Source organism: Zootoca vivipara, chromosome 13 (assembly GCF_963506605.1).
Source record: "Zootoca vivipara chromosome 13, rZooViv1.1, whole genome shotgun sequence".
In the NCBI taxonomy this organism is placed as follows: Eukaryota; Metazoa; Chordata; class Lepidosauria; order Squamata; family Lacertidae; genus Zootoca; species Zootoca vivipara.
The window spans coordinates 4,769,768-4,784,644 of NC_083288.1; the positions used below are offsets into that span (position 1 = coordinate 4,769,768).

The window sequence follows — 14,877 nt, forward strand, 5'->3', positions numbered from 1 at the left end:
CAACCTCCATTAACCCCAGCCAGCATGGCCAATGATCAGGGAGGATGGCATTTCCCACCCAAAAACATCTGGAGGGCCTCAGGTTCCCCACACCTAGAATAAGAGCTGCAATGATCAAGCAGGTGGTCAAAGTCTTCCAGATAGTATTGGCACTTTCTTCCTTCTCCCCCAGTTCCTTCATTTAGAAGGAATCCCACCCTTGTACGCACTCACACTAGTTGTGTGGCGATGACCCTCCTTCCCATGAAATAAGACACAAGACACACTGTATAGATTTCAATTGGGCGAAAAGGCCACAACTTTATTGGTTACGGATGTTGAGCGGTATTGGCTTAGGCATTGGAACCTAACCACTAAATCTGACTGCAACCTGTGTGTTGCAGTCTGTGAGAAGTTAACCACCAGCAAGGTGCCCAGTGATGTACATCTACCGGAACCGCCTTCTGTGGCTGCCGCTGGGGCGTGCATTACGGCCCTGACCTCCGCAGGCTCAGGACAAGCTCCGCCCCCAACACCTTTATCGGAATATTTCACTACTCTCTGGGCAGATGATGACGTAATTTATGCTAATTTCCAATGCCTAACTGCCACTCGAGCCTCCTGAGGCTCGCCGCCAATACCCTCACACCCGCAACCAATGTTAGTTCCCCAAATGATTGCACCCCTGGGCAAGTCAAGCAAAAGGTGCAAGTAGCAGGTCCTTCTCTCGTTGCATTTCCACCAACTTTTGCCCTAGATATGAGCTGGCTGGGCCAGCATATAACACCAACAGTGGGCTGTAAGGGAGATGTTACACATTGAAATTATGCATGAGCATGAATGTCGGCTGGCAAGCATTAACATCTATAAGCTGAAACCTGTCTGGAAGGAAACCAAACATTTCATATCATTAATAGATTCACAGAAAATGAGCAATGCTTGTCCCTGTTTGGATCTCTCAGTCCTCAAACTCAGTCTCTCTTTTATTTCTAATAAAACAATAACACTTGGGCTAATGCTCTTTGGGCACAGGTGCCATATGTCTTAGTACAATTCCGTAATAATTAATTGTAAAGAGTAGCTTGCATGAATATTGCTGTTAACTGCTAAGCTTATGCGGTTCAGGTTGGTGGCAGTTTTTAATATGGACTTTTAACTTTTCTGTGCACCTTTAAGCTAAGTTTTGGAAGGGTATGTCAATGTGCGTCTTTAAATATTCGTCTTTATTTGTGCCACATTGATTCTTCTGCACTGCCTTCATTTAGTGTTGAATTCATTTTAATACATCAGCATTCAGTACAGTTGTACCTTGGAAGTTGAACGGAATCCATTCCGGAAGTCAGTTCAACTTCCAAAATGTTTGGAAACCAAAGCACAGCTTCTGATTGGCTGCAGCCAATCGGAAGCCCCATCAGACGTTCGGCTTCCAAAAATAGTTCGCAAACCGGAACAGTTGCGGCGTTTGGGAGCCAAAAGGTTTGAGAACTAAGCTGTTTGAAAACCAAGGTACAACTGTAATTCTATTTGATAGGGCTGGGGACCAGGATATCTTAAAATTGCCTCATCCTCTGCATACCCAACTGATCACGGCATTCTGCTTCCCATCCTATCAGGAGGCTCATTCTGCACAATGCTGAAATTGGATATTTAGTGCAGCAGCACCTATTCTTTGGAACTCCCTCCTATTAGATATCAGACAGATGTCTTCTCTTTCAACTTTTTGGCACCTGTCAAAGACGTACGTCTTTCAAGAGGCCTTCTAAGTGGATAGTTTTATTCTAGTTACATTTGCATTGGATTTGCATTGTTTTTGAACTGAGCTTTTTTTAAAAAAGTGTGTGCTTGAGAATTTGTGTTTATATATGCAAATGATTTAGCTGTTCTTAAATATGTAGTTGCTTTCTCTCTATGTGTTTTGTATTGTGAATCGTTTTGAGATGCCCTATGGCAGTGTTTCTCAACCTTTTTTGGGCCAAGGCACACTTGTTCCATGAAAAAAATCACGAGGCACACCACCATTAAAAAAGTTAAAAAATTTAACTCTGTGCCGCCCTATATTGACTATATAATTATGACTGTAAGAAACACTTGCCAATTGCTGTGTTGGTTGCAATCTCCTGTAATAAGGCTTCACAAGACGCTGATTTCTCTGCCAGCACAATCCTTTGCTCAGCAAGTTTCAGGTTGAGCTCATCCAGCCAGCTTCTTTAAGTTTGTCTAAATTTTAGTTTAGTTTGTCTAAATTTTGCCGCGACGTGCGGTGACGAGAAGGGCGATTTGCATTGTCACGTGCCTGGCGGCCGCCAATAAATAACGCTAGCCCGCCGGAAAGGAAGCCATTGTCATTGACATTGTCTTTGGTTTCTGCTTGTGGTTTGTTTGGAGATAGACCCAGGCATAGGCAAACTCAGCCCTCCAGATGTTTTGGGACTACAACTCCCATGATCCCTAGCTAACAGGACCAGTGGTAAGGGATGGTGGGAATTGTAGTTCCAAAACATATGGCGGGCCGAGTTTGCCTATGCCTGAGCTAGACCAGTGTTTCCCAACCAGTGTGCCTCCAGATGTTTTGGGACTACAACTCCCATCATCCCTAGCTAGCAAGACCAGTGGTCAGGAATGATGGTAGTTGTAGTCCCAAAACATCTGGAGGCACACTGGTTGGGAAACACTGAGCTAGACAATGCACAGTCCTGTGTTTGGATTACACGATAAACTAGACCATGGCTTGCTTCCTTGCAGTGTAGTAGCAGTTGGTAAGAAGTGAAATGTCCCAAACTCCTGCAGTATGCAGCAACGTGGCTTGCTTACATTAAAGCATAGTTTATTCTACCTATAGTTTAATGTGGCAGGCACACCAGACTATTTTGTGTCACATATAATGTGGCCCACGGTTTAGCTATTCAGCAAACTCTCATCCAACTTCTCTAGAGAAATATGAACAGTTATACAAGGTTCAGTCTGTGGCCTCATTACCAAATGTGTCATGGTGAAACATTTGATATTGACCTATCACAAACTTACATATATTTGGTTGGGTAAATGCAGTAGTGAGTATAGGAGAATATTAGTAGTGGTTCTAATCCTGAATGTTTAACAATGAAGTTTAAGACTAACATGCAAGTAAGGTCTAAATTAGTATCTTGGAAAAACAATGCATGGCCTCTCCCTCCTGTGAGCAATTAATATTGCAGTAACATTGATTAGAATTAATTTGTGTATAAATCTGTGTACCGTACAATCTCCTGTGCAGGGGTTACATTCTGGGGTGAGCATTTTAAGCTGTCTGCCTTGCTTGCTGAACTCTGGGATACCTCACAAGATCTTGTGTGGCTGGCCCTAGTTTCCACAAGATCTTGCGAGAGCATCCCAGAACTCAGTAAGCAAAGCAAAGAGCTTAAAAGCTCTCCTGTGCTGGCAAAACCCTGTACAAAAAGAGCTTTCAGGCTATCCACCCTCCGTGCTTTGAATTAGTGTGATTTCAACTGACCGGACATCAAATGCGTAAAGTTGAAATAGCACATGTTAAACCTGTGTATGTTGCTGTACTAACAGCTACTGATTTCTATCCTCAAAGTTTGTAAGCTGATTTTTAAATTCTTTAATTGATCATTTGTGCTGGAGTAGTTATGACACATTGTGTGTGTTACAGAAACAAGAAGATACTCAACTAGCTGTGACACAACAGAAAAAGAAAAGAAACGATTTCTGGGATTTTTCAAGACTAATAAAATGAACATTAAGGTAAATGTCTCCCCTAATTTATTGTAGATGTAGATAAGCTTTATTGTACCAGGCATGGCCAAACTTGGCCCTCCTGATGCTTTGGGACTACAACTCCCATCATCCCTAGCTAACAGGACCAGTGGTCAGGAATGATGGGAGTTGTAGTCCCCAAACATCTGGAGGGCCAAGTTTGGGTTAGCCAACGGCCATGACAAAACCATACATACACTATCAGTTAGTTTAATTTATTAAACTAATTGTTCCCATTGCTGCACATGCATTTCCCCCATGCCTCCTCCTTAGTATATGTTTATAGCTTTACCAGTTAGGTATATGGCTGTAATCAAACTTACTGAATCAAAGTGACTGCTGATGCCTTTTCTAAGAATGGATAGCAGGAAACTACTTTCTCTTACTTTAACAGGTATGGCCTAATCCATACAGGACACCACTGTGGTTTTCTTTAGTCAGAGTGTGGTTTGTTTGAACACCTAAACCTAAACCCAGCAGACTAAGAATGGTTTTGTTTTCTGGTTAGTAAACGCACCAATCATAATAATAATAAAAAAACAGACCAAGAACTCAGGCCAATATAAGATTCAATAGTGAGAATACAGTGGTACCTCTACTTACGAATTTAATGCGTTCCGAACGCACATTCATAAGTAGAAAAAAATTGTAAGTTGAATCCCATATGAATGCATTGGGAGCAAAAATTCATAAGTAGAAGCAACCCTATCTAAAAATTCGCAAGTAGAAAAAATCCTATCTAAACTGCATCCAAGATGGCGGACGGAGCTCCATTCGTAAGTAGAAACATTCGTAAGTAGAGTTATTCGTAAGTAGAGGTACCACTGTAGTCCCTACTCACAAATCAATTATGAATTGTAAAAACAAGAATACATATAGTCATACAGGGATTGTAACTTCACAAGGATAGATACAAAGCAATAATCTGTTACAGCATTAAATATGAAAGTCTTTAAATTGGGTCGAATTCATGCTAGTCCAAAATCAGGATATATCAATGTCGTGTTTGATGTAAGAATCTTACAGACTCAATCATTAATCTGTAGTCAGACAGGGCCCTGTTTTGGTGTCTTCACCTTCATCAGCTAGGTTTAAAGAGATCATATAAAAAAAGACACGCTGAGAATCTCAGGATACATATTGATCTTTTCAAACTTTAACTCTGGGAGACGCAGGAAATAATAGGAAACATTTATATGATCTCTTTAAACCTAGAAGGGCAACCCAGATGATCAAGGGTCTGGAAACCAAGCCTGATGAGGAATGGTTGAAGGAGCTGGGTATATTTAGCCTGTAAAAGAGGAGATTTGAGAGGAGATATAATAGCCATCTTCAACTATCTTAAGGGGTGTCACATGGAAGATGGAACAAACTTGTTTACTCCTGCTCTGGAGGATAGGACTTGAACCCAATTTCTTCAAGCTACAAGAAAGTAGATTCTGACTAAACATCAGGAAGAACTTGGGTCATCTAGTACAATTCTATGATTCAGGTTGGGCCTTCTTTCCTTTTGAATGACAGCAGAGGCAAGTAGGTGTTAGCGCTTCTGCCTTCTTTCTGGCACCCAGTAACATTTCTCCATCTTTTCCATGCAAGGGACCTACTACTTGTTTGTTCTTCCTCTTGCTTCAAACATAGCCAAAGAAACATTTTTTATTATTTTGAACTTCTCTTGCAAGCCTGAGTTCATTCTGAGCTTTGACCTGAACTTCACCCTGCAACTGTTGGCTACTTCTGTAGACTCTTCCTTCATGATTTCTGCTTTCTTCCATTTTTTATACATACCCTTCTTTCATCTCAGCTCATCCATAAGCTTGTTATGCAGTCACACCTGTTTCTTTAGGTGCCTCCCACTTTTCTTTCTTGTTGAAATTGTCTGCCTTTGTGCATTCAATATTTTACCTTTAAGAAACTCCCATCCATCTTGCACTCTTTTTTTGAGTATTTCTGGCTGTGGAATCTCACCCAGTAGTTCCTTCAGCTTTTTGAAATTGACCTTCTTTAAGTCTTGAATGCATATCTTACTGTACTCCGCTTTCCTTTGCCTCTGTATCATGACACCCAAGAGGACATGATCACTTCCTCCCAAGGTACCCTGAACTTTTGCTTCATCAGTCAGTTCCTCCCTATGGGTGAGGACCAGGTCCAAAAGAAATGACACTTCCCTCTCCTGTGGTTTCTGTCAGCTGGTATTCAGAAGAAATAAAGAGCCAGTCATCTGACCACCTCATAAATGCTGTGTGGACCCACACACAGTTCATTCCATTGATTATGTGGCGCAATCCACAGATCAGCATTCTGAGCCTAGCATGGGTCTGAGGAGAGCAAAAGGGGAAGGTTCACTCCAGCATGTGGCATGAACAGGCCCGTCTTACCCATAGAGGCGAGTGGCATAGGGCTCCAAGTTATGGAGAGCGCCAGGCGAGAGTCCGGGGAACACCGAACGAGCGCGCTGAGTGAGCGAGGCTGCGTGCACCGCTCCCGCAGAGTGGTGGCTTGGTTTTTCCCCTTTTAGCCTGCAGGCGCCAAATTCTGTGGGGCGCCAGAAGGCTAAAAGGGGAAAAACTGAGCCGTACTGTGCGGAAGTGGCACAATGCGCCCTCGCTTGCTCTGTGCAGGCCCGCTCACTCAGTGTGCTGCCTGCCGTGGCCACTGTGGCATGAAAGTGGCCAGCTGAGCTGGGAGGTGCCGCGTCCAGCCTCCACATCTTCCCTGCCGGAGGAGCCACCCTCCAGCCGCTGCCCACCTCCTCCAGCCCTAAAAAAAAAGGTCGACAACTCTGGGAAGGGGAGGGGGGCAAGAGGGATCTTTGCACCACGGCACCGGATATGCTTAAGACGGCCCTGGGCATGAACTGGAATCCTCTCCAGTCCTGGTTTCAACTCCCATCATGGCCTGCTTTTCCAGATATTAGGCAAATGGTCCCTAGCTTTCCCATCCACAGTGTGTTTTAATGGTCTGTTGTTTTTAGCTAGCAGCCTGTAATGTATTTACCACTTTTGGAGTGGTCGTAACAGAGTGTTTATTTGCTTTCTAGGCAGAAGAGTGTTCAATGAGGATGGCTGGGGATTATGGCAGTGAAGAACCTTTAAAGTCCACAACAGAAAGTGAGCTGTACCTTGATGTAAGTACTAACATGGCCTCTGGGTGGTGCTGGTGCAATAATAATAATCAAACAAAATAAAAAAATTCCTTCAGTAGCACCTTAAAGACCAACTAAGTTTTTATTTTGGTATGAGCTTTCGTGTGCATGCACACTTCTTCAGATACCTGAAGAAGTGTGCATGCACACGAAAGCTCATACCAAAATAAAAACTTAGTTGGTCTTTAAGGTGCTACTGAAGGAATTTTTTTATTTTACTTCGATCCAGACCAACACGGCTACCTACCAATAATCAAACAGTAAGTGCAAGCAAGTTGAGGTGCAATGGTCTATTTCATTGTTCTGATGGAACTCAGTCCTGTTTAACCAACAACAAAGAAGAGGGGGAGGGTAGGTATTCAATATCTCATAGAGTTGTTGGGTTTTTTTGTTCACAAAGGCTTATGATTTCAATTTGTTGATCTTTGTAAATCTGTTAGACGCTTGGTGGCTTTGCTGCAAAAGACTAACAAGTCCCCCCCCCCCCCGGGTTATATTATATACTCCCCACAGGGAATACATCCAAATAACCAAGTTAGCAAGTTCCTTTATGTCATTAAAATTAAATTAGACTGTGAAAAGTACATTCAGTAAAAATAAATTGACCTGGGATATACGGTACTTACCAAGTAGTATAGAAACATAAAGGTAAAGGTAAAGGAACCGCTGACCATTAGGTCCAGTCGTGACCGACTCTGGGGTTGCGCGCTCATCTTGCATTATTGGCCGAGGGAGCCGGCGTACAGCTTCCAGGTCATGTGGCCAGCATGACAAAGCTGCTTCTGGCAAACCAGAGCAGCACATGGAAACACCGTTTACCTTCCCGCTGTAGCGGTTCCTATTTATCTACTTGCATTTTGACGTGCTTTCGAACTGCTAGGTTGGCAGGAAGTATAGAAACATAGATATATGAAAAAGATATGTCCTCTATATGTTGGCATGGATTCTTCTCATTTGAGTTAAGTGGCTCTCCTCTATTGCCCCCTCAGATGTACCACACCACACCCCCCCAATGAATTAAAGTTTGTGAAATACTGGGGTTGGGCTAACAAGTTCCATGGGAACAGACAATTTGGCACAGGATTGTCATGTATAAAATGTTACAGAAGCTTGGAAAGGAATGGTAGACAAGGGCAGAGATTTGCTAAAAACCTAAAATGGTCAAAGAAAAATAGCAAAAATCCTACTGGGCACACCCAAATCCTTAGGCATGCCTAAAATAGTCCTTTGGATTCAGACTATGAAAGTGGGAGGTGATGATCATCAGCTTTGTAATTAATATATGCATATGCATTTGCACAGTTAACATAAAATTTAGTAGAATCTCAGTTTGCTTAATGACATAAAGGTAAAGGTAAAGGGACCCCTGACCATTAGGTCCAGTCGTGACCGACTCTGGGGTTGCGGCGCTCATCTCACTTTATTGGCTGAGGGAGCCGGCATACAGCTTCCGGGTCATGTGGCCAGCATGACAAAGCCGCTTCTTTGCGAACCAGAGCAGCGCACGGAAACGCTTAATGACATACTCTGGTGTAATTTAATTCCAATTCCAGGTTTTTATGCTGGATCCACAGTGTTTCAGATAATACTAGAAACTGGCCTGCAGGTTGTAGTAACACTGGTTTGCATTGTTAAAAATCCTAATGGAAATATATTTAACCAACTGGGGTTAAAAACACATTGAAGACAATTAATCAAGAGTTTCCAGAAGGAGACCTTTTTTTTTTTACCTTCCATCTGGCATCTGTTAAGATGAGATAGTGAGTAGAGATTCTTTTAGTGCATATAGATAGAGTCCTTCAAATGTAAACATTTTGAGCAGCTGGCTACAGAGATTAGAAAACCTTGGATGGGAGAGGAGTAATAGTCTACATATTCTAAATTTAAATAAAACCAAATCAGGACCTTTTTCAAGTACAAGAGGCTTAGAGCACAAAGACTGTGTACTCTGATGTTAAAAATATTGTAAAATAAAAGTATAATGAATCTCCCACTTCATGTCTTGCCTGTTTCTAAGTTTAGTGGAGAGTCTGAGCTGAGTTCAAATTGTCCGAGAGAAATTGTGGTAACATACAGTTTGCCAGAGAAAGACTGCATTCAGATGAGATTTGGACTTGTATACTTCCTCCTTCTCTTGTGTGCAAAGATTAGCATTTTTGAATCCCAGTTTGTGGCAAGATACAGTTTGCTATTTCATCTGAATTAGTAAACTATGGCTCGTATATTTTCTGATAATGAGAATCATAAGCCACGAGGGTGCGCGATTCTCAGCACAAGACTACCAGTGTACCTGCTAAGATGAGACTAAAAGTATATATAATCCAGAATGCTGTTCTCCCAGTGGTCAACCAGATGCCTGTACATGAGTGCAGTAGCACTCACTGAATGGTAGAGTTGGAAGGGACCCCAAAGGTTGTCTAGTCCAACCCCCTGCAATGAAGGAATCTCAACTAAAGCATCCATGACAGATGGCCATCCAACTTCTTAAAAACCTCCAGTGAAGGAGAGTCCACCACCTTCCGAGGGAGACACTTCCACTGGTATTCAGAAGCAGACTCCTCTTGATACTGGAAATCATCCAGCCATTGTAAGCCGCAGCCACAGACAGCCGTATCATCCATGAATTTGCTCCATTCCCCTTTAAAGCTGTCCAATCAGGGTAACCCTCTCATGAATATTTCTGTATCCTACTATGCATGCTTTTAAAGAGTAGACATTCATTTCAGGGATGAGCCAGAGGTTTCAAGTTCCCCAGAGGGAGGGGAAGACTTAGGGTTGGAGGAAGGAAGAGGTGTGTCCAAGCGGGATAATGAGGAGAGAGCTGTTCAAGTCACTCTAGAGCAGGCACCCCCAAACTTCGGCCCTCCAGATGTTTTGGATTACAATTCCCATCTTCCCTGACCACTGGTCCTGTTAGCTAGGGTGCTAATGGCCCGTTGTAAATTCTGTATATAAATAGACTATAAAAACATCAAGAGACTTTTGTGGTGATTGTGTGAAGAGAAGAAGCCTGTCAGCCCTGACAATTCATATCACATTTTATCTAGTGAAGTCGATGTTGCCACTTTCAGTTTTTGCATCTCCACTTTTTACATGCCTTAACTGTGGCCTTGGCCTGTATCATTGTCAAAGGGTTGGGGTGTTATATCTGCACTGGCCTGTCTTGTGGGATTTGTGGCTAGCTGGCTGCGGGAAGCAAGCTTTTCTTCATTGTGTGTCAGTCATGAGGAAAGGAAATTTATTATGAATGGAATGAGATATAAGAAGAAATCAAGTGCACACAAAGATATTGACAAGTGACATTTTTATGTCATGTTTACGTTTTAAATATTAAACATGTTCTTCTTGCATGATTTAGAATTACGTTTTTGTTCTTAGAATTCTAACATATTTGCTCAAAGACATTTATCCTTGTCCTTTAAAGGACATGGATGAGTTCTTGGGGACTGAATCCATATTTTTCATGAATTTTTAATGTCTGTAAGATGATAGTGAGGTATGTTTAGAGCATACCAATGAAGGCCCATCTCTGATGGAGTGAAGCTGTAAATGCTGTGATTTTGTAAAGGCCTCCACCAGCTCCCATTAGCATCCTCTTTCTCCTTCACGGGACAGCACCCCACTCTGCTCAGGCACAAAGTTTCTGCCTAGGATCCCCCTTTGATTTTCCCACCAGGTTTCTAGGGGAGCCCCAAAGTCCAGCACAGAGCAAGACATGTTTCTGCCTATCCAGCTTCCAGCATCAGCCAAGCTCTCACACTCTTGCATACACAGCACCCCCTACCCCTTGACCTGTTGCTCTCCATCCTTGAAGAAGGTGGGATCCAGGCAGGTGAGGGAAGTGGGGAAAGTGACTTCCCTCTTCCTGGAGATTTGGCCACATTGTATTAGCAGCGACATCTAATGCACCTAAAAACACAAGAGGAAGATGTTCAAGATGGCTTAGTGTGAGGTGGCATTTCCCCCCTGCCAAGATATATATTTTAGGGACTAGCTGAAACGTCATATTTAAGAGATTTTAATGAGATTGTGAATTTATTTTCTTACAGGGAGTTGCAACAGCTCCACATTCTTCTTCAGTGGATTCACGTTCCTTTACTTTGGGTCCATCACAGTCTTTGGGGAACATCTCAGGAATTACTGGAAGCACCGAAATGAAAAAGCGTAGAGCTCCTCCACCCCCAGTGGTGATTCCTCAGACGCAGGGTGAGGAGACCAGCAGTCCAGAGAAAACACAGAGTCAGGTAAGGACTGTATAGCAAAGTGAACAAAATCATGAAAACTCAGCACAAGCTATATTTAAATAAATGCACCTGTTTGCAAAATTTGGCTAGGGGCATTTAGAGCAGCGAGTGCTAGTCTTCATATCATTCTTCCGCCTAGAACAGGCACAGGCAAACTCGGCCCTTCAGATGTTTTGGGACTTCAACTCCCATCATCCCTGATCACTGGTCCTGTTAGCTAGGGATGATGGGAGCTGTAGTCCCAAAACATCTGGAGGGCCGAGTTTGCCTATGCCTGGCCTAGAAAATGCATGAGATTAAGTAGTCAAAACAGAAATGTCTGGAGTATGGTCAAATATCTATGCTGAAAGGAACTTCTGGGCTTGGAATGCTTTTGTGTTCCTTCCTCCTCTGGGAAGTACACAATGATCAACATGGCATGTTATTTAGGCTTCCCACGGTAGATTCAAACCCCTGTGTCCATATTTTTAGTAGCTGGTTCTGAGAGGAAAAGGAAGGTCTGAATGAACCTTGTGATCTTTTATGGTTTGTGTGTGTCTCCCATGCTTTTCCTATGACACGCATATTCCTAGGCTGCATGAAAACATTATAGGTGGTGAAGGAGATGCAGAGTGGTATCAGATCCTTTTATTGTTGAGTTATATCCTTGGATTAAATTTATATCCTGCATCTTCCTCCAGAGGAGTGCTGGGCGGCAAACATGTCCATACTCTAAATTCAACAAAAACTGCTAAAAATAGTTAAAAGCAACCTTCTCAAAAACAGGTTAAAAGAACTTTCTAAAAACACATTAAAACTCTTAAAAGCAGTCTCAAACTATTAAATTCAGGGTTGCTGGTAACAGAGCTTTCAACCATCTAATGCTTAGATAAACAGGAATGCCATCAAATGCCTGAGTTAAACAGGAGTGTTTTTAAAATTTCCCTGAAAGTCAACAGTGAGGGAGCCAGATGCATCTCGCTGGGGAGGCCATTCCACAAATGGAGGGCCACCATCAAGTAGGCCTAGATCTTGTCATGAAAGTGTTTCGGACCCAAAAAGTAAGGATTTTTTTTTAAAGACCTGGGTACCAGTTTCTTGTACCTTCCTAAAATTTAAGACATGGCTTTCATGTTAAGTATTTTAGGTACCTGAAAATGCCCCTAAATTACAATGTCCTTAGGGAGATGACGTAGTTATGAAAGGGAAGTTGTCTTTGTAATAGTTTGCATTGCTGAGGCCTGGATGCAACATGTCAGGCTAAATGCTGTAGACTCCTTAAAACTAAAAAAAACCCCACAGAAACAGGCCAAAGTCTTTTTCTACTCAGCTCACCTACCTGGAGCTACATTTGCCTTGCTTTTTGTTTCTGAAAGTATACTTGAAAGCTCCTTCTGTGACTAAACATTGCCGGATATGTTTGTATGCTTGTATTTAGGTTTAGTTAAGTCACAGAATCTGGTTTGGCCTAACTGTTTAACTTAATGTAGACACCAGAATAAATTTATTCCACATCAACTGGACTAACTGTCCTGAATGAAACTCATGACATGGAAATCAACCCTCAGGGGGAAAGAAAGAAAAGGCAGCATTATACAGGAAGGAAGCAACAGGGGTACTGTTTGTTTGGAAACACCAACAGACAAAACTTAAAGGTGTGTAGGTTATCCAGTCTGTGAAAATGCCAGCGTGTTCATTTATTTCTTTAGTTTATGGGGATGAACTTGCATTCCATCCCCAAGGAAGAACGTCAATTCCTTATTAATTGACTTCCTTCCATAAACAGATAAGATGTTTGCTTACAGACATTTATTTGTGTACAACTGTTACTAACAGGAATATCCTGCAATGGGAGAACATGTTTATTTCAGAGAGACTGCAGGATTTTATTTTTTTTAATAGGAAAAAGAAAATACATTCCATGTTTTAAAAAGGGAGAAACAGAAATTTCTTTCTCATTTTATTAACAACCAAGAAAAAAATACAGAATAGAAATTATATATATATATATATATATACCCTAATAGGCTTCATACCTGTTGTACCTATTCTGTGACAGGGTAGGTACACATATCAGGAAACTCTTTATCTTGACCCTTAATCCTCCTAAAGTTAGGCATGACTGAGGCTGCAGTAGTATGCACACATTTACTTTGGATTAAAAACCAAATGGCTGGTGCCAGTTTGCCAAGTGGGGGGAAAAAATCCTACCAGGCCCCTTCAACAGGCGACCAACCGAGGTCCATAGCAAGGTCAAAGGATAAGAGCCTAATCCGAGGGAGGGAGGGAGGGAGAACTGCAGGAGCGGGAACCAGAAGAAGGGGCAAGTTCCTGCCCGTGGCTGCCTAAATAGAAGATGCCACGCCCCCCGCTGCCCGGATTGGTCGGCCTGGGGGTGTGACATGGAGGGGACTCCTTATGATGCGGGGGGGGGGCCTGGCCACATCCCCGCGCATGAGGCGGGCTCGTCTCCAGCCCGCAACTCCATTTCCCTGGGAAGGGAAATGGCTTTCCAGACCACCACGGTCAAGTCAATATCACACAATGAAGTGAGTCGCACAATATATTTGGTTTCCCAGTACAGATACAAGTTATGTTTACACTATAGACTTTTAAGTGTGCAGTAGCATTATGTTTTAAAATACAATGTACATACCATGATTTAAAAATACATTATGGTTAAAACATGCTAACAATAATTTGAGCCTTCAGTGAGTCGTAATATTTTCATAAGGAGCAGCAGGAGGCTCCTCCAGTCCTTCAGTTTGTAAAAAGACACAATATCTGCAAAGTGCATGGATGTTTGGGAAAGCATCTGCTGCTTCAGGACCATATTTCCTCATGGGCAAAGCCAATGGCAAACAGTGGGTTGGGCAACAAATGTGAATCTTACATTTATATAGCAGGCTACATTCTAGCCATAGAAAGAGGAAAAACACTTTTAAATGGCAGAAAAATTAGGAGGGATACATAGAGGAAGGGAAGGGGAAGAAGGAAGGAAGGAACTCTGGTGGCATGGAAAAATAGAGCAGTTTCAGGAAGCAGAGGGGCTGTGTACAATGAGATCGGGAGCCAAATGTGGTCGCGGGGCCACAGGTTGTCCACCTGCGCTGTAGAGATTTGATTTTTCTTAAAACATAAAATAAAAGTGTAATGCTTTGGCCTTAATATACTTCCATTGAATTTATTTGGAAGTGAGTTTTTCCTTTCTTTCAATCTCTTTCTATTAATTAGATAGGATAGGATTCTATGCGCCACTGTGCTAAGGCTGTCTTTTTTAGATTAACGAAGAAACACATTCTGTTTCCGTGACAAAACCAGAAGAGTCCCAACTGGCAGAGGGAACATCTTCTATATGTATTCAAATACATTCAGTAAATTTCAGCTGTCACTTGTGACTTGTCTTTCCTTTGTGACAATGAATATGGACAAACGTGAGTTTTCTTTACAAAATTGAAAGCTGAGGCTAGATGACTCCTGTGGTCCCTTCCAACTCTACAATTCCATGATTCTATTATTTATATTCATTCATTTGATTTGATTTATCGATGTGATTTATATTATTTATCGGCTGTTCTTCAAGCATGAGTCTCAGAGCAGATTAAAGTAAAACAACTCACACACAAGCATGTCTAGGCAACTCAAACCTGCTTGCATTCTGATTGTCGACTAAGCAACAGTGAGACGGTAGCTATGTGAAGAGGATAGATAGGGATCACTAACAAAGCTGTCTCAGCATTTTTACAAAAACTATACTTCTCAGTTTTTGTTGTAGAA

General features: G+C 42.2%; 1 protein-coding gene across 13 annotated transcripts in view; it reads left to right on the top strand.

The window, feature by feature from the left end:
* The window catches only part of COBL (cordon-bleu WH2 repeat protein), a 99,833-nt gene that overhangs the window by 36,699 nt on the left and 48,257 nt on the right, over nt 1–14,877 (top strand). For all 13 annotated transcript variants that reach the window (XM_060282184.1, XM_035136100.2, XM_060282187.1 and 10 more), the window contains 3 exons: nt 3,632–3,723; nt 6,773–6,859; nt 10,927–11,121. In XM_060282184.1, the coding sequence (XP_060138167.1) occupies nt 3,632–3,723; nt 6,773–6,859; nt 10,927–11,121 (374 nt within the window). The remainder of the gene's footprint in view (nt 1–3,631; nt 3,724–6,772; nt 6,860–10,926; nt 11,122–14,877) is intronic.